This window comes from Athene cunicularia, assembly GCF_003259725.1.
Source record: "Athene cunicularia isolate RWA chromosome 1 unlocalized genomic scaffold, athCun1 chr1_part2, whole genome shotgun sequence".
NCBI classification, from domain to species: Eukaryota; Metazoa; Chordata; class Aves; order Strigiformes; family Strigidae; genus Athene; species Athene cunicularia.
Window position 1 is genome coordinate 10,846,655 of NW_020799092.1, and position 19,218 is coordinate 10,865,872.

The 19,218-nt window shown below is 39.4% G+C and overlaps 1 protein-coding gene across 10 annotated transcripts in view; it reads right to left on the reverse strand.

Annotated features, from left to right (window-relative positions):
- The window catches only part of CALD1 (caldesmon 1), a 197,056-nt gene that overhangs the window by 10,000 nt on the left and 167,838 nt on the right, over positions 1-19,218 (reverse strand). For 8 of the 10 annotated variants that reach the window (XR_003397638.1, XM_026841081.1, XM_026841078.1 and 5 more), the window contains 5 exons: positions 17,936-18,956; positions 17,212-17,295; positions 12,111-12,259; positions 7,113-7,368; positions 5,388-5,528 (listed from right to left, as the gene is read on the reverse strand). Coding sequence is in view for 9 of the 10 variants with exons in the window: in XM_026841081.1 (XP_026696882.1) it covers positions 5,388-5,528; positions 7,113-7,368; positions 12,111-12,259; positions 17,212-17,295; positions 17,936-18,956 (1,651 nt within the window). In the remaining variant the exon portion in view is untranslated. The remainder of the gene's footprint in view (positions 1-5,387; positions 5,529-7,112; positions 7,369-12,110; positions 12,260-17,211; positions 17,296-17,935; positions 18,957-19,218) is intronic. The other 2 variants (XM_026841087.1, XM_026841086.1) reach the window with 1 other exon arrangement.

The following is a 19,218-nucleotide window of genomic DNA, read 5'->3' on the forward strand; positions in this document are numbered from 1 at the left end:
TTCTCCTTCGTGCCCTTCACATCCAGGCTGTACCAGAATACTAAATCTCAGAGCAATCCCATCAAAGGGCATGCACATTTTATTTCTCAAGCCAATACAAGCAAAAACTCAAGCAGTTCACTTCAGTGCAGAATTTGCAAAACAAGCTCACTGGAGGAACTCCAGCTAGCATCAGTCCAGCTCAAAGGTATCTCTAAAGCTCTAAAAAATATACATACAATTTACAGAGTAAATTACATCAACAGTTTTAGTTGCCAATAGATGATCTAAACACTGTCCCGAGTGGAAAGATGGTCTTTGCTCCGATAGGTACCAACTGTTCCAGGGCGTTGTTGTCACAAGGTGGCAGCAATACACCAGGCAGGAGCTGAAGTGCCCTCCACAACCACGCGGGTGGGGAGCTGCGGCTCTTCCTCTGCCCGCCTTGCCAGTTCATGACTTCGTTTCACGCGGAGGAAATACAGTCGGCATTGCCATAAAAGGAGCAAGTAAATTATGTGATTAAAAGTGACTGAACAGATTTTCAATGGTAATTTAAAACACTTCACCTCTCCTTGACTATGGTATAGGACGAAAAGTTTCCCACAATGCTGATTCCTGGGTCATAACCAGCAATGCATCAAAATGAAGAGTTAAGACCAACAAGAGCTGCTGGTTTCTCCCCAGCTCTGCATGAATGGGTAATTCTCCAACCGCATCAGGGAAACCCTAGCTGGCAGCAAGGACAGACAATATGGACTATGTCAAAGGACTCAAGGTTCTAGTAATTAATTTACAGCATCTTCTATTTCAGATGAACTGAGATTCCACTTGAAATCTTACAAAAGGGACAGATCTTTAAAGATGCTAACAATAGACTCTTCATAGTTTTCCTGTGTTCAGGAAGGAGATATTTCTACAAAGCAGGAAAACCTGGCTTCAGTAGGCACTGGTGTAAGATGGGGACAGGTTGGGGGGAAGAGGAACATATTCTTGGGGTTGTAGTAAAAAGACATGGTGGAGTCCTCCTTCACTTGCTGGAAATGACAGTTCTCAGAGCATTTGCTGTGGTATCAGGAATAAGTCGGGTATTGTTCAGAACAGAAGAGTGAGGAAGCAAACCAGACAGGAAAGCAGAGTTAGAAAGCAACCCTCAGAGCTGAACATGGTCCTCTTCCCAAGAAAGCAAGTGCCTTATGTGGATGAATAACATATTTTCTGCACATTTATATGGGAATTTGTTCTAGAGCATCTTCCTCAAAACACAGAATGCATGAAACAGAAGCATATATTGGATACACTTAGAGCAAACACACATGGATTAAACATATAGGTCAAATACATTTAGACTATACAGCAACATCTAAAGGTCATTTATCCACTGCACACCACACAAATTCCATGCAAAGAATTAAAAACGTTTGGCACATACAGTAAAGAGTATTACAAAATAGATCTGTAAGAGAAACAGGCAAAGCAAGATGGTTAACACAAAACACAAGGTAATTCCTCAGTTTGAAGCTAGGAAATAAGAATAATCTTTTTCCTGCATTCATTTAAACAGAATCTTGGTAAATAGCTTGGACTATGTCTTGTCACCATGGAATACTTTCCAAAGCCTCTGGCACAGAATACACATGTACTCCAAAAAAAGTCAACCTGCCAGCCTCTAAATTATGACCAGAGAGAAAGAACACAGGATTACAGGCTGCATCTCTCCCATCTAACCTCAGTTTCTTGAAAGGTAAGCATTTAGTCAAAATTACTTATAATATTTTGGTTTCCTCTGTAGAGTGGAAAAGCTCACCTCACCTCACCACAGGAAAGGTGGAATTTCTTGCACACTAAGAGTGACTCTCACTCTATTAACTACCAAAGAAGATTAGATTAGACAACAAAATGCTTAGACAAACACCTACCCTTCTGCTGGTAAAGTCAGATGAAATTAAACCAATGGACATAAACCCATGCAGATTCTCGCACCTGGTTAGGCCCTTACTCAATGGGGTCAGCACATACAGGTGGCAAGGAATAAATTAAGCAAGATGTTATACAGAGATATATGTATACATTTATCCACATTGAATATTATATAGACATCTTTTGTTCACTGACTGTGCAAGAAGCATTTTGCCTATCAAAAATGCAACTGAAGTGTGGGTGTCAAAGTGCACTGTCCTCCCTCTGTACATTCTCCAAAAACAAACAGAATGGAAGAGGAATGAGTTAACACACAATTTGAGACAATGACGGGAAACACAAAACATCTAGATATTCCCAGTAAAACTTGTTTCATACAAAGGTATTAAATGATTCTTCAGAATTCTAAACTGTGTATTAAATATTACGGAACAGAAGGTGTTGTAAAGTGATACATAGAAAAAGTCTTCTCAAAAACTGGGTCAGGGAGGAAGAGGAATAAGAAATGCACAAACAGTAATCCCTCTATTATAATTTTGCCTCATATCCAACAGGTGAAAAAACCTAGTGGAAATCTATTTGGTCCTTGGGAGTAAAGTGGCTTCTCCTTATCCTCCCTGAGTGGCTCACACTCTCTTTTGCTTCATTAAGCACAGTTAGGCTTTTTTCTGCTGTCAGCAGCATCTGTGCAGAGTGCACCAATTTACTCCAGTTTACCTGCCAGACTAGAGTGCTGCAATCAGCATCAAAGATGGGGGAAAAAAAAATGTCACAGATCCTGTTCTTATCTATCTTCCCTGTGCTTCAAGAGTAGCTCATCTAGGAGGAACTGATGGTGTGGAGTCTAATTTTTTCCAGTCACTGCTCCAGCTGTCAGGTATTGAACACAATGATGAGATAGGACATGACAGGTCTTTAAGAAAAAAAAAAAATAATCGCAAGCCCTGGAACGTCCTATATTTTGGTTTAGCTGTCAGCATCACTTTGCAGAGTCCAGGCTGTCACATCAGCCGATGTTTCCCAGGAGACATTTTCTGTAAAGACAGGAGATATCCCATGCTCCCAGCCTCCTGCCATTGCTTCCTCCTCTCAATGCCTAACTGCTTTTGCATTTCTGTAGTGGTGGAGTTTACCCCCAAGAGGAGGGTTAGTATTGAAATATCCTTTTCTCTTCTGATTAGCTAGATAATAGTTATACAAGAAGTCAGTAACACTCCTTCCCAAAGAAAACTGCTTTTCAGTTTGTCTCCCTTTTTCCCTTTGTTCTTGTAGTTCACTTGGTAAATAGCATACCCTACTTTCCTCATCTAAGACTCTCCTAGGAACTTCTTTTTCTTCTCAAAAACTTACTGCATAAGGAAGGACAAGGAAGGAGAAAAAGATGCTTTGCCAGACTGTGATCTAGAAGTCATAATGTGCACATGTATCATACAGTTTCTTAATACTGAGCCTCCAATTTTTCATCATTAATTCCAACCACCCACGAACAATTGTGCATTTAGGGTTCTCACATGATTCATGACACATCTAACCAGACGATACATTCATCAAGGGAGAAAATATGTGCAGATGCTTTACAAGTCAAAAGATAACTTGGACAGTACGTAACAGGCAATGAGAAAGCTGTGTACCATCCAGGTTAGACCAGCATGAGAAGTCTGTCCAAATGAAAGGTAACACTTCTTTTAAAAACTGGAATTTGATGTCAGGTTATTAAAATGAGATTATTCTCTTCTCAGTTGTTAACCACAGAAGGCTAAGAGACAGTTTACAGTGTGAAGTTCAACAGCATTACATATCTTCTCTGACCACCCACAGACACCAAACTGGAATATGTACAGTATCACCAATTTCTCAGAGAAAGAAACAGAGAAAGAAAGAAAATCTGTACAGAGTTGCATGTATCAGTTTTTGTAACAAGCGGTTTCTACCTCAGCCATAAGAACTAGCAGTAATTATAATCATAAAAGAAATAGGACCTTGCATGCTTAACAACATTTGGAAAATTCCAGCTTTCCTCTAAAAATACACAGTAGAAGAGTGTAGCATCAGTCCAAAAGTTCTCTGAAAGCTATTAACCTCCTGCCAAATCCAGTGTTTTTTCCCCACTCTCCCCCAAATTATGATCTCTATGTTTCTGTGTTTTCAAGTGTAACTTCCTCTCTTCTGAGTCATCTGTGAACTAAAGCTCAAAATGTACATCATAAAAGGCATCTCAATAAACAGAAAGAAGAAAAGGAAGCACTCCCAGGAGGGCTGGGAAGAAGCTGTACAATTATAGTGTCTGTTATTGACATGGTCTTTTGCAACCAAAACGGCAAGACCAGGTTTATCTAATAGGAGCAAGTCATGAAGCTTGGCAATCTTCATTTACAGTTGTATGTATTCAGTCCTTGTATTTCAGGTTCAAATATGTCTGAGAAGTCAAAGGCAAATCCAGTCAAAAGCATTTAGATGCTGTATTTGCTAGAACTGGACCCAAAACAGTATAGGGCTAAAGCTCCAGATTGGTTCAAAGTGTAGCTCTCTGTGAGCAGAAATATAATTTTGACTAAATACAGTTTGTCACTCAACAAACATAGTTCTTAATTCCATCAAGATCCTCCACTTCATGGCTGGATGAGCTCCTACCTGATAAACTCCTGCCTGGTCTTTTTTCTCCTAGTGTCCACAAAGGGGCGTTTTTTGACAAACTATTGGGATTATTAAATGACTAATGACACAAAACAAGAAAAGGAAAAGAGAGTTGAAAATAAATAATAGATCTGCAGTTTGAGCTTGAGCTGAGAAAGCAACTGGGTTGAATACCAAAACAAAGTTCCCACTCATTTCAGAGGGGCCAGGATTCCTCTTCCATGCTGAAAGGCCATTTAATTGATTTATCTGACTTTCAATATAATATAGGCCACAGAAGACCACTTAGAAATTCCTGTAGTAACAGAAGGAATTTTTTTTCTTGTTATGTAAGAAAATGAAATCTAGCCCAGTACTTCTAGATGTTATTTTTAGGGGGATTAGACATAAGCTAGAACTCCCATATGGGGCAGTTTCAATTAATGATGATTAGGCTGAATATGCTTAAAGACAAAGTAATCTGGCAAGGAAGGAAGTAATTGTGGATGTGGAAGGAGAGAGAGAACATTTGTGATCTTATGTACTGCAGTTCCCAAAGCACTTCTACAATAAATTTACATTGACAATCAACACAGTAATACAGCTATAAGTTTTCAAAATAATTTTCTCTTGAAGGTGAAGATCCTTTTTGGACATTTTTCATCAACAAGAACAGGTAACTTCCAGTCTAGACTATTTGTGGAAAGGATCTCTAATTTTTAATCATCCCAAGGTTTTAGGCTAAGGTCTATTTCAGACCATTGTCCCAGGTCTGATTTCAAGTATTTCCACACTGCTTTGATGTTTGGCTGTTGGTTTGGACTGCAACCCCAAATAATTTTTATGTACTATATAGATGTTAGTGGGGAGGTTACCTTGAGAGATGAACCTTTAGGACTGAAACATTTAAATGGCTTCTTGTCTTCAGATACACCATCTTCTGGCATTTTTTGACGTTTCTCAGCAGCCTCAGCCCTTCTCCTTTCAATTTCTTCCTTCATCCTCCTCTTTTCCTCCTTAAAAAACACAAATGGTCACTTATTCTTTCATAAACTAGATCACCATTACAGGGCTTTGCAGTCCTGCAAACATTTACCAAATTTTCTAAGAACAGGTCAATTAAAAAAGTTCATCTGAAATCTAGCAATGTATTGCTGCTAATCCACCACAGTGTTAAGGCAGCAGGTAAGGCATCTAGTCTGTCCTGCTTTATTGTCTCATCACAGTGAAGACACCAGATTTATTGCCATATAGTGTCACTTAAAGAGAGAAAAAGCACATTTACAAAAATATTCAAATATTCAGTTTCTCTGTATCCTCATATATCGTCTTTGTACTGTCCTTCTGTCCATCTACTCTGGCACTTTTTGTGACAAGGTTAATACTTCACAAGGAAAAATCAATAGGTGCCAAAAAAAGTGAAGTTTAAAAGCTTACAGTTTTTCATCCAAAGAGATACCATGATTTTTCACTTCATAAGCTACAAGTCATACCAGAAGCCCTCAAAGCACAACCATTGTGAGCACTCATCAGCAGGGTCTGACCCGCAAGGTATTGTACACTCTCAGCATCTATTGAGTTCTACTCTAAGTAGCTCAGTATACTAAAGGAATTGGCACTCAGATACCAAACACTATTATTATTCATCTACCATTTGTTCTTCAAACACTTAAGACTTCTAAATGATGCACCGGAGATTTGGAAATCCTATTTATAGAGTCTCTTGTCAGAGGGAGTACAAGCAAACAGATGTGCTTGGATACTCAATATTTAAATAGACAAGAATGTCTTCCTAATGAGATATAGCCCGTCATAACTATATACAACAGTCCAGCTCATCTACAGCAGACAAATTTTGACATGCGCTTTGTAGTTCAATTTGTGTAATGTCAAAGACACCCTGAATAAACTAAGAACTCTGTGGCTATAACACTGCCCCCAACATTTTGTATCCCCAAGGAGATAAGAAATTTGCAGTGATCACGATGAAATTCTGACTTGCGAAGATGTATATTAGAGCCCTTTCTTTCCTGAGGCTAGAACTGTAATGTTTTTTTCCACCCTGGATGACTGCATATTTTAACTCTAGTCCTCACTAGAGCATCTATGAGTTGTAGTCACTTGATAACAAATATGGCATACTTGCAGTTAAATATGAAGGTTAGAAATTGGGGTGATATTAATGCTGGGTAGTACATTTGAAATCAAGGTCTATCGCAACAGACCATCTCCTGACAGATGTTGAGGAACAGTAATACCTAGAAAAGCACACACCCAGAGGGTCCAGATAAAGGGTGCAATCTGAAGCAAAGACATAGCAGTAATTTCCCAGACAGCAACATCAGATCCAAAAACGAAAAGCACACCGGCCTGTATATTTGGGTTTGGTCTTGCCTTCCTTGGGACATGCTCCTTCCTCACCTATAAGCCAGTCTACCATGGCCTCATTCTGCCCTTTGACCTCCAGCCACCAACTTCTTTACCTAAAAGTGTCTGTGCAGATACTGCTGTAGTTATGAACTAATGCAAGGCCATTGGAAGTAAAGTAGTAACAACAAAGAAATAAAAACAGAGTCCAGTAGTTCATATTTTACACTTACCTCCTCTCTGGCTTTTCTCTCAGCTTCTTCCTGCTTCTTCTTCTGCTCCTCTTCCTCCAGGATTTTCCGGCGTTCCTCCCGCCTTTTCTTCAGCTCATCCAGTTCTGCTGCTGCCTCCTGCTGCTTCTCTTTCAGCTTCTCAAACTCCTCATTCTCGCCTCGGCGATGGCGCTGATCTTCTAACCGCTTTCCAGCCTCAACCCGAGACCCTGGCTTGGCTTCCTCAGCACTTGCAGTCCCTTTCAAACTGGAGCGGCTGGGAAAGAAATGAAAGGGAAGGTGATGCACCATGGGTTTTCTCTTTCTGGCCAGAGACATGCGCTCACCAGAAACATGAGAGCCTGGCACTCAGAGATGTTGTTTTAGAAGACCTTTTGCTCCTTACAAACTACAATGGCTCAAAACATTTTCATCAGGAGTTAGTAGGCTGCAATACTATAAGGAGCACCTCTCCCATCTGCTGCCAGTGAGGAAGGAGTCTCCATGTGCTTGTGGGCAAAGGAGCTGCACCACCCTGTCTGAGAACTCAGGCCACCTCCATTTTTAAGAGAATTCAGTAACTAAGCTTGAAATATTTAACATATGACGTAACTTCAGCAAGTGGTATCACATCTCACCAGCATCTCTATGGTATACAGTAAACTGTTACAGTTTCATACCTCTACTCTGCAGTTTGCGTACAGAGGAAACTCTTCCAAAAGCATATTGTACTTCATACAGACAACAAAGCAATGGAAAGCCATAACTAACTCCTCTCTGTTGATTTTAAATGAGATAAATTTACATATAAAAACTCATAGCAAAAATATTATACTATATTCTGTATAATAAAAGATGCATTAATACTTTGTTTTCAAAGACAAGTAATTTTTATATGACCTCTAGAAAAAGACAAGTATCTCTGGGGACAGAACAGATTACCTGACTTGGGTAAAAACAGAAGGACCCAAGAGATGGAAGAGAATCTTAACAGCTTCAACAGTATTTAAAAAACCTAAAAGGGTTCCTATCTCATCTATAACGCCTATTACTTTAACTCTCCCAGACTATATGAACAGAAAGGTTAATCAGATCTTTTCCTGACATTTTCCAGGGAAAGTATGACTTTTTATTAAGGAACTGGAAATTATTTATTAATGGTAACTTTCCACAGGCAAAAACCAGAAGTTTTCCAACCAGTTGTAATATATGAGACAGAGAACATATGAGAAAGACTACCAAAAAAACCCCAAAGAATTTGCATAGGTGAAATGCAATACTTTCAACAGAGCAAGATAGTATCACCTTGTTAAACAATTACCACACCAATGTTTGGACAAATGTCTACTCCCTGAGTGCGTTTAATACTACTGCTGACAAGGAAATAGGTACCTAAGAGGTATCAGCGTGCTATTCACAAGAGACAGAAAGGGAATGTACTTATGGATTTTTTTAAAAAACCTTTCTGTTCTGTTGGCATTTAAAAAGGCTTGATATTAATGATTTAATTAATGCAACCAGAGTGTTGCAGAGTATAATACCACAAGATGGTACAAATCAAGTGTTCCAACAATAACAATAACTGTTAAAGAGGATTAGAGATAAGAACATGAAGAACAAATATCATATAAATTTGCAATCCGGTGAATCTCACCCAATCCTGCTCTTCATTCAGATAGATGCCTCATCTACATGGAGTTAACCATAATAAAAAAGGCTGTAGGACCAGAGCTGAATTGCCTGGGGTTTCAATATCACAATAGAATCTACTAACACAGAATCCTCTGCCCCCACATGATCTTACCAAATTGGATAAAATTTGGTTCTAGCATGGCATGCAGGATTTAGGAATTATATAATTAAAAAAACAGATGGCAAATTAGCATAACCAAACCAATGTTATTATGTGAATTCAGCTGCTGTACTTCATATGTGCAAGTTCAACAATAAAGTAGTAGGACCTGGCACTTAATTTGCACTATGTTTACTTGGTTTTAGACACTCTTTTCTATGCAAAACTGTAACACCACAAAGCAAAACTAAAGAAAAAGAATGTCCTAGAGGTCTGTGAATGTATGTACACCCAATACATTCTTTTGCCTAATTTTCTAACCTAGAGTTACAAGTACATAATACGTATTTCCCTAATATCACCTTATTATAACACAATCCTTTTCTGCTCCATACCCTATTCCTGAGTGTGTCTTTTCAGTGGAATCACTTAAACCATGAAAGTAGAACCACAAGATCACCCTTCAGTCATATGTGTTAAGTTAATGTAAGTGGTCACGAATGAGGGCTTGCATCAGGTAGTGATGTCTAATTAAAGAAAGGAACTCATGCTTTTTAAATAAAAAATACATATACAATTAACTATAGCATTGTGAGAAAACATCAGAAATTTTATTTGAAATTTCATTTAGTCCATTCAAAAACAAAGACCAATACCTCAGGTGTGAGGTATCATTTTGGGTGTCCAGCCTGAAATACCTCTGATTCAGTTTTCAGAGGCACTGAGAACCCAAAATGTTCCACAAGCCTCTATAAGGCACTAAGTATTTCTAAGAGTTCAGTGCACCTATCCTGAAAGGGCCATGAGAAATCCCTGGCTATTTTAAGGCTTTCCTGCTTCATTGCAAGGTTGTAGGCTCTATAGGAAACATCCCAGGAACCTCACTAATTTTTTTTTTTTTTTAATTTTCTCCTCACAGTCTCTGAAGTTTGTGTTGCCAGCCCATCCGGACCTGCAAGCTTTTGGGCCAAAGAAGATGCAAGTGGTCACTTCTGATAGACATAATGATATCACTGGCAAGACCAGAATTAAGAGAATTGAGAACATAACATTTGCCAAGATTATAAGTAGCCACTCAGCTTTATATCAGCACAGAAGAAAGATTAATTGTCAGAGACTTCAGTGCAGATAGCCTCAATGAAATTAACAGCTACTCTCACTTTCAACTGATAAAAGCCAAAGGTAGAATCTGTTCTTAGCATTTTTGTGTGGAGACCACAGGTGACTATTTTGTCCTCTTTACAAAGAAGGACATTGAAAGTTTCTAGCTTATTTTATCCTTGTTCAGTTTACAGGACTCCCCCTACTGGTTCTGCATAATCCAAAATATCAAACAATAAACTGGCAGTGATTCTGCTTATTTTCGTCCATCTCCCAAACTCCTCTGCCTTAAACAGATTCTCGGAACCTCTGTTCCCTACTGCCCACATTGGGAAATTAGTAATAAGATGCTGGGTGAAGGAAGAGTTTCGTAAGCACCTCTTTGGTGCTAAGAAATTAAGTTGGTTGCCAGCTTTCAGACAAGGAAGGAAGGGAAAGAAGTGGTTTGTGGGAGCCAAAAATGTCAGAACAGTGTGAAAAAACATGTTGCATCATATTTAGGAATTTTGCTGTCCTGTATGAGAAGGGGGAGAAAGTCAGGTGAGAAGGAAGATGGAAGGGGAAGTCATAAAATGGGGTTTCATTCTGTATTTCTCTTACTGATATAAACAAATGACACAGATAAGATTTTTCTTTAGCCTCCACTACTCTATTTTATTCTTAATCCTCACCACTGAGTGTTAGCAAATTTACATGCTTCCTAACTAGTATCTGATGAGTTCATGTAAAAACAGTAAGAAAGATAGTTCCAAACAAAGCCCCACAATGTGGGGACAGTTTGTTAGAAAATAGGCCAAGAGCCTTAATTCATACTTAACAACCTAATGAACACTAGAACCTCTGCTGCTGTTGCCAACCCAAGTCTTCTACTCTGCTGATAAAAGGCTATTAACTGGCTTCTTCCCACATTTGGGAAACACTGGAAAAAACAGAAAAAGAAAAAAAGGAGTGGAAACTCAAAACTACATGTTGCCATTAAGGCCTGGCTCCCACAGGAAGCAAAGCAAATGAAAACACAACAAAAATATTTTTAGAAAGCCATTCTCATGTTACTGATGATGTGACCCAAGTCATGAAGAAGGACAGTTCTGAGCAAGGCCAGTTTCCTGCTATTCCATCTCCATCTCTGTCTGTCTTTTGGCCTTAGGTCAGAATGCCTCCAGGGACTTTTGAACTGCATTTTATTTTGAGAAAATCTGTTTTTCCCGGAAGAATCCAAGGGGAATGCTGAGATACAACAGAAAATCCAATCTTCCATGCAGAGATTTCTCAAAGTGCCTGAAGAGTTTAACCTTTTCTTTGCTTCTGTCAAAGAGGAAGAAAAAATTGGCTTTCTAACCCATTTGTTCTTGTTTTTCTGCTAAAAGGAAAAACTTCTGCTCTGCTTCATGTATTCCCTCCTTTTAGCAGGCAGAATCCTTTTTAATAAACTTTTCACTAGAAATTTTTTACCTTCATTGAATTTCCCAACATAGCCATAAGGCAAATATTTCCTTGAAAAGAAAAATAAAAGTCAAACTTTGATACAGCTTATAAAAAGACAAAAAATAGAACATTTTGTATAGGAGAGATTTTCACCTAACTGAAAAATTACTTTTATAGAGAAGCCATGAATTTCAAGGTTAATTTCAAGAAAGCAGCTCTTTGAAGAGTTACCCAATGTATTGTGCTGCATGCATACTGATATGCAGAGTCTGATTAAAAGCAGGTGGGTAATTGGAAATATGTTACTTTAGTAAAGGTTGAGACCTGACTTAAAAAATTAGAGAACAAAATCTGGGCTCTTGTCATTATTGGTCTCTGTCCAGACATTAGAAATAAATATTCTTCAAGGAAGGAAAACCCCAACAGAGCAAAAATAAGCCACTTGTCTCTACTGAGGGAGCAAGACTATTTATATCTGCTTTCTGTACTTCACTTTGTTACTGCAACAATGTGGGGGCAGTTCGTTAGAATATAGGCCAAAAGCCTCAATTCACACCTACAAACCAATGAACAGTAGAGCCTCTGCTGATGCTGCCAACCTAAGTCTTCCACGCAGGTGCTACAGCAAGGCTATTAGGTAGAGGCCCAGAGGCCCTGCTCTGCTACAAGGCAAGCAAGCCCAATGCTTACTTGAAACTTACCCAAAAGCATTCTCAGTAGATTTAAGTTTTGGGGCAGAGAGCTCACGTTCTCCGTTCTGTGCCTTTTGTTCAGGAACTCCCTTCTTACGATCCCAGATACTTTTCATTTCCTCTTTGGGTGCTTTTCCTTTATCCTTGTCATCTTTTACCTGCTCAGCAGATACCGTAAATCATCAAACAAACCAAAAAACAAACAAACAAACAAAGGAAGTCACAATAAGGCATCCTAAATAACAGCTGAGGAACACAGATTTTTTCATATTAGTGATTAACTAAGAAACTGTATTCAAAATGTTTATGTGCTCTATGGCAGAAGTAGTCTGCAAAGATTTAAACTGTGATCAACCACCACTCTGCATCTCTGAATTCAAGATGAGAGTATCTTGAACAAAATTATCAGTCTTCTGTGAAAGTTTGTTTGACCATGGGACTATGCTACCACTTTGCTTCATTCTGAAACTGCAACCCACCAAGGCATCCCAACCCTCTTCCCTTCCCCCACAGCGTCATTCACCAGTTGCCTATTAAGTTTCTGGGTTGCAAACTCTCTGGGATTAGGCTTGTTGATACATTCTTGGTACAAGGTTATAGGCACTGGCACAATAAAAATAACACATAACCTTCACCAATTGTTAGATTTGCTCAACAAAGTTCACACTCTAATGTAATAGCAGATGGATACTTCAGCATTGCAAGAATAACGGCCAAAACACAAAATTATCTTTATATCAGAGTAAAACTTACTCTGACAAAAAGCACAATCCTACCAGGGGCTAGTCATGGATAGTGTTATAAGACATGAATATTTAATCCTATGAAGAAGCAAATATTCTCTCTGTAAACACGAGAGCAAAAATTCCCTCTATCTTTAAAAAGCTTTGTCCTATAATTCTTCTTAATAATCAAGTATACTTAGTGCATGAATTTCACTCTCCAGTATTCCTTCAGAGTTATAAGCCTGAAGTATTTATCAATAGCAGATGGCCTGATCTCAGCCTGCTGAGTCATGGCTAGATGCTGATAAGAGAAGGAGGATATGGACTGATTTAAGTTCTTTATCCTCAGGTAGAATTATTCCCTTTCAGTTAGACTACCAGCCTAAATAAACTGTCAACAGCAGCAGATTAAACATTTACCTCCAAAATATTTTTTTTCCCCAGTTTTAGCATGTTGGAGGAAGATTCTAGCTGGCAAGCAAGAAACACCTTCTGTGAAAAATTCGTATGAAGACCTTTAGGAAAAAAAATACCTTTGTCCCTTGGAAGCCTGTTGCCATCTGATTTGCTAACTAGAAAGAAAAAGAACTTCCATAACAACCTGTCTGCAACACAACTGCTTTTATGGCATTCCAAGCTGCACCTTGAAATAAAAAATCAATACACACACCCATCCCCAGAACAAATCAAAGAACTTCTGGAGATGTAATATAAAGGATATTGCATATTACAATATTACCAATAAAGGACAAGTTCAGAATTTTCAAATTCAAGATTCTCCTAAGTCACTGATTTAAGCTGCTAAGCGAAGTCCCCAAGTCAGCCTCTGACTTTACCTGAGGCCAGTCTGCTTGCTCACAGAAACTGATACAACAGACAAGGCCAAGGTGACACACTACGAGTGAGTACCAGCTGGTTAAACTACTCAAGCAAATTTGCCACTGGTGAGGGATGTTGAACACAAAGACATTTGCTCTGTCTGGAGAGCAGACAGCAGCAGTGCAGAATTTTCCCACCCTCTCCTGCCAAGGGGCTTTAGCCATGACCTGGCAGAAGAGCCCTGATGGACAAGAGGGGAGTTCAGTTTCCATGACCGTGCATTCTTTGGCCATGATGCTGTAACTGTTAGCAAACAAGGCCATTATTACTAGCAGTCTCAAGGGATGGTTTTCTGTTTTCTAGGAGCTGGACTGACACAACCAGGGCTATTCATTGAGCCTAATGAATGCCATCAGACAGTAACATCTTTTGGGTGCTCCCAAATCTGGGCAAGATTGTAGCTAGTAATCATGTTCACAGCAAAAATCTATGCTGCCTGTTAGCAATCTCCTAACCCTTCAGTCGCAGTCATGGTGATACTGAAACCAGCGATGTTGATGGTTGCAAGATTTCGCATACCAGGATGTCTGCGTTGGGATTTTGAGAGCATAGGATTTCCTTTGCTGAGATTTTCATCAAGACCTTTCTAAGTCTTATTAAAAAGCCAATACTTCCAGCTGCCTGATGTATTGAAGTCCACCGGGGAGGGTCATATCTCTTACATCTTAATTGAAATCACTGAGAAAACTAATATTAAAACAATATAGTTCAAAAATTAATAGGTTAGGAAATAGCATTTCAGAAGCCAGAAGGTTTTATGGTAATGTGTCTGCATTTGAGAAAACCGTTAATACAGCTTGGCTTCTTTACTCAAAAAGATGATAAAACCAAGATATTACAGAAACATTTCACAGCTTTTGGGCCCAATCCTTATCCTACTAATTTTAATGCCAGAGACTGATTGAAGCAGAAACTATTATAACCCATTCCAAAGGCAGGCAACAGAAGTACCCTCCCTTGTCTCAGTGCTTCCCTAAATTACAGGCTAATTCAGGTTGTGCTGAATTCAGTAAAAATGACTACACTGAATCCAGTTGGAGTAGACAGGTGGTATTACCTGAACTGAAAAAGGTTCACATGTTGTCACAACTCTTGACCATCAAATCAAGATAAAACACAACCAAAACCATGTTTAGCTAATTTCCAGCTTTATTTATTTATATTTTGATCTTTCGCTACACTGCTTCCTTCCTGTTAGGGTGTTATCCTAATATTCAAGAGTTGAGATTTCTAAATCTAGTTTGAACACCTTCAGACCACAGTGAATCAGTTACTGAAGCTAGGGCCATTTGGCAAATTTGATTCCTTATTTAGGCTCAATTACTTGGTAACTTAAAAACTGTGGGTATCTGGCTCTAGGGCTTCCATTTAGAGCCAATTGCCATACCCAAATACCATGAGAAAAGCAACTGTTGTAGCACGTCTAGCCAAACTGGAAGCAGGAAATACCAGGAGTCTCACATCATGAGAAAGATTGTTCTTATGAACTCTCCAGGCCACTTTTGAGAACCAAAAGTTGTTGGGCAGTCCAGGAAAGAAGACAAGATTGTGCTTGCTAATTTGATCAAAACCTGAACTTTGTGGGCCAGATTTTGGTCACATTAAGAAAGGACATGTGCTTGAGTTGAACAACTGCAGAAGCAAAATCTGATTATGTAGATACACTATTCTTCCAAGATCTTGTTCATGATATACTGTCATCCTCTTAACTGCATATATGGTTCAGAAATAGGCCTCACTTAATTTGTACATCCTTGAAGTGTGGTGAGGAGCAGAGATCCTGATCTTGACTTGGTTTGGAGTCTAAGATTCTCAATTTCTCTTCACAGACCAAGAAACAACAACTGAGATTTTCAAAAGTGAGCAAAACACTTTGAATGCTTAGCTTGACACATATCCAAAAGATTTACCTTTCAGTGGATGGGTATTCAGCATTGCACTAAAAGTGGGACTATCTAAAATTGTCTCAGCTTGAGCATCCAAAACTGGAAGCACTAAAATCGGAAGTCACTTTTAAAAGACTTACCAATTTTCTGGAATAATCTAGCCCTGTGGCTACAATTTAAAAGCATGATGAGAGCTCCAGAGACAGTTCACTGAACTCCACATAAACACAAGCAGGATGACTGTGTCTCAAGTCCTGACCCCCCAATCAGTATTTGTGGTCAGTTGCAGCTTCCTTTTATATTTACTTGTAATATTCAAAGACTGTGTGCAACAGTGAATATTACAAGCCAGTTCTGTCTTATGAAGAACTCTTAATATAATCCATCCCTTATTTTTCACACAGGTCTTTCTTCTGCTTTTGCAATCAGATTAATTTAGAGTGATTGTTCTGTTTTTCTAGTGCACTATTCTGAAGCATTTCCATTAGGTCTCATTTAACTCTTCCCTTTTCTAGAGTAACTTGTTCTAGTCTTGCCAGTCTTTCTCCCCGCTCATTAGGAACCTTCCTTTTAACCATCTTCATAACTTCATTTACCTTTTCAATCTCACATGTACCTTACTCAAAATATGATACCTTGGATGATCAAGCCAGGCAACTGGACATAAAACCTTGTGACATGATTTGCCTTCATCACTCCTGTTCCAAATTAATCCAACAACTAAGGACCCTGGACCAGACCCTCTACAACTCTCAATGCTCCCAAGCAGCTGGACAGGCAGCAAGCTGCTTGTTACTAGATCTCTGTGCTGTGGCTCCCTTTAAACCACACAGACATGGCTGAACCCCAACAGGTCCAAACCCCCAGTCTCGATGTTCAATTAGAATCAAGGGGTATTTTGATACCTGCTGAACTGAACCAAAAGCACAGTTGCTACACAACACTGAACATGGCTCCCTGTGTACAGCTGTAACCTGAAGAGTAAATGGTCCCCAAATCTTATTTACTTACCATACAGTAAAACACCATGGCACCAGCTCCTGTGTTTACAGTGGAAATGCAATGCAGTAAATTTTGTAGATTTTCTCTTTAAAACAAAAGAAGAATCTTGGTATGCACAGTTTATATCATGGGGCATTGCAGTTTGGGGGAAAATCATTAGTTAGGGCAGTCAGGTAGCCAAAGGGCCTAGATTATCATAATGGTTATTATTATTATTATTATTGTAAGAGTAGGTCTCAGTCATAGGGAAAAAATTCACAGTAAAGTGGGAGAAAACCAGGGAAGGATGATTAGTTGAGACAGTCCTGAAAAACTCATCCCTAGGGTGCAAACCATCCTTGCATTATTGACCGAACTGAGCCTCCTGAAATATTTGTTCTAAGACAAACAGGACTTGGTTCTAAAGCCCCAAAAGAACAAAATACTTAAGCATTTACTTCATTTTAAGCACATAAGCAGCTTCATCCCTATTTATTTCAGCAGGATTACCCACATTCCTGAAGTGAAATACATGCTTAAGTACTTTGCTGAACAAAGCAACTTTCTGTTATAGGTCCCTTATTTATTTTCTTAACTCAAGTTTCTCTACAATATCTAACTCAATGGTTTACAAGTTACCTGATCTTTTTTGGAGATAGGTCGGAGCTTCTCATCTGGTAACTTTTCCTTTTTAGCTTCCACTTTAACCTCTTTTTCTTCCCCCTTTGTTTTTGGGTTTTCAATAACTTTTTTTAATATGAAAACATCGCATCTGTTTGCACTTTTATTTCTCCACACTGTGTTCATGTACCAATCGGGTGTGCAGCCACATCTCCATCATATGCTGCTGTGCCCACATTTCCATGTGCAGTGGTGCTCCCTCCACCCTCTCCAAATGCTCCCATTCCCCGATCTGGGCCTTTCTCCCTTGCGTGGCATCATGCTCACATGTCCCAGCAGAGAGCCCTCTCCTGTGATTGCATTTAATGCACACATTCCTCACACAGTTTACGAGGTGCTCGTAATATTTTGTGCCAAGATGTGTCTGCCTCCACCTCATGTGTTACTGCATTAGGCCAGTTCATAGCAGCTGAGAAAAAAGACAGCCAAAAAAACATGCAGAGGTCTGAACATGCAAGGTTTTCTTTGAATGATGGTGTGAGGTCAGGCATGTTGTGTACTGCATTATAGGTAAGCAGAAGGAAGGAGCTTTATTTTTAAAAGAGAGAGCAAGAGAGAGCATGAGTATTAGTCATTTCAATGCAGGAATAGATCTGTGAGGAAATTCCAATTTTTTTTTTTCTTGCATTACATTTCTCACAAACCACAGGTGTCTTATTTTGGTGCAAAATGTTTACTGTACCTGTTTTCTTAGGAAAGCTGCTTGAGGTTTTTCCTCTTGTACTTTCTTCTCTTTTACCTGTTTATCTTCTATTTTCTTTTCTTCCATCTTTTGTTTTTCCTTTAATTTCTCTGCTTCTAACTTAGCCTTTTCTTCAGCTGCCCTCTTTTCCTCTTCTGCTTTAGCCCTTGCTCTTTCCTCAGCTGCCCTCTTCTCCTCTTCTGCTTTAGCCCTTGCTCTTTCCTCAGCTGCCCTCTTCTCCTCTTCTGCTTTAGCCCTCTCTCTTTCCTCAGCTGCCCTCTGCTCCTCTTCTGCTTTAGCCCTCTCTCTTTCCTCAGCTGCCCTCTTCTCTTCCTCTGCTTTCTGTTTCTCCTCAGTTGCCTTCTTTTCTTCCTCTGCTTTTAACCTCTCCCTTTCTTCTGCCTCAAGTTTATCCCCTTCTTCTGCTTCCTTCCTTTCTTCCTGAGCCTGTTCCTCATCCCTAAGCTTCTCTTCATTTACAGCATCGGTTATACTCTGCTCCCCTTCCAACACAGCATTTGTATAATTCTCTGCATTGTGTTCCTCTGCATTTATAGCTATATTTTTTGTTTCTACTACCTCTTCTTTATGTGTGGATTTTTCTGCTGTCACATCTACCTGATTTTCCTCTATGGGGACCTCCTTTGGTTTCTCTTCCTGTACCTCCTCCTTGTCTTTTTCCTCTTTTTTTTCCTCCTCTTCCCCCTCTTGCCTCCAGTTGTTCCTTTGGTATGATTTGGTAACCATTTCCGTTTCCTCAATCTCATAGCGTCCTCGGCGTGTTTCAGCCTTTTCCTCTTTTCCCGTGGTCTCATTTTCTTCCACATTGTTTACTTCTTTCCTGCTGGGCAGTGACAAGCTCCCATCTGTGATTGTGGGGTCAAATTCCTTTTGACGTTCCAGGGCTTCCTGTAGACGTTTTTGGCGTCTCTCCTCCCGTCTTGCCAGTCTCTCCAACAATGCAGCTTCGTCATCTGTTCCCCCTGTGGTTGTAGTACGCTTGGTCTCCTCTTCTGCCACACTACATAAAAGTGACAATTTTGGATTAAAAAAAAAAAAAAAATTCTAACAATGTACACACTTAGCTGTTTCTAGAAAAAAAACTTGCTGTAACATCATTCCATGGTTTGAAAAGACAACAGGTTGCATACTTCAAAATTTAACAAAATGGTTCCAGGGATTAATTTTAGCATTTCTAGATGTATAGGAATTTGGTGTTTTACAATGTCAGAGCCTGGAACCAGCCGCTGAAGTCCCCAGGAGTCCTACTGACCTCAGTAGGC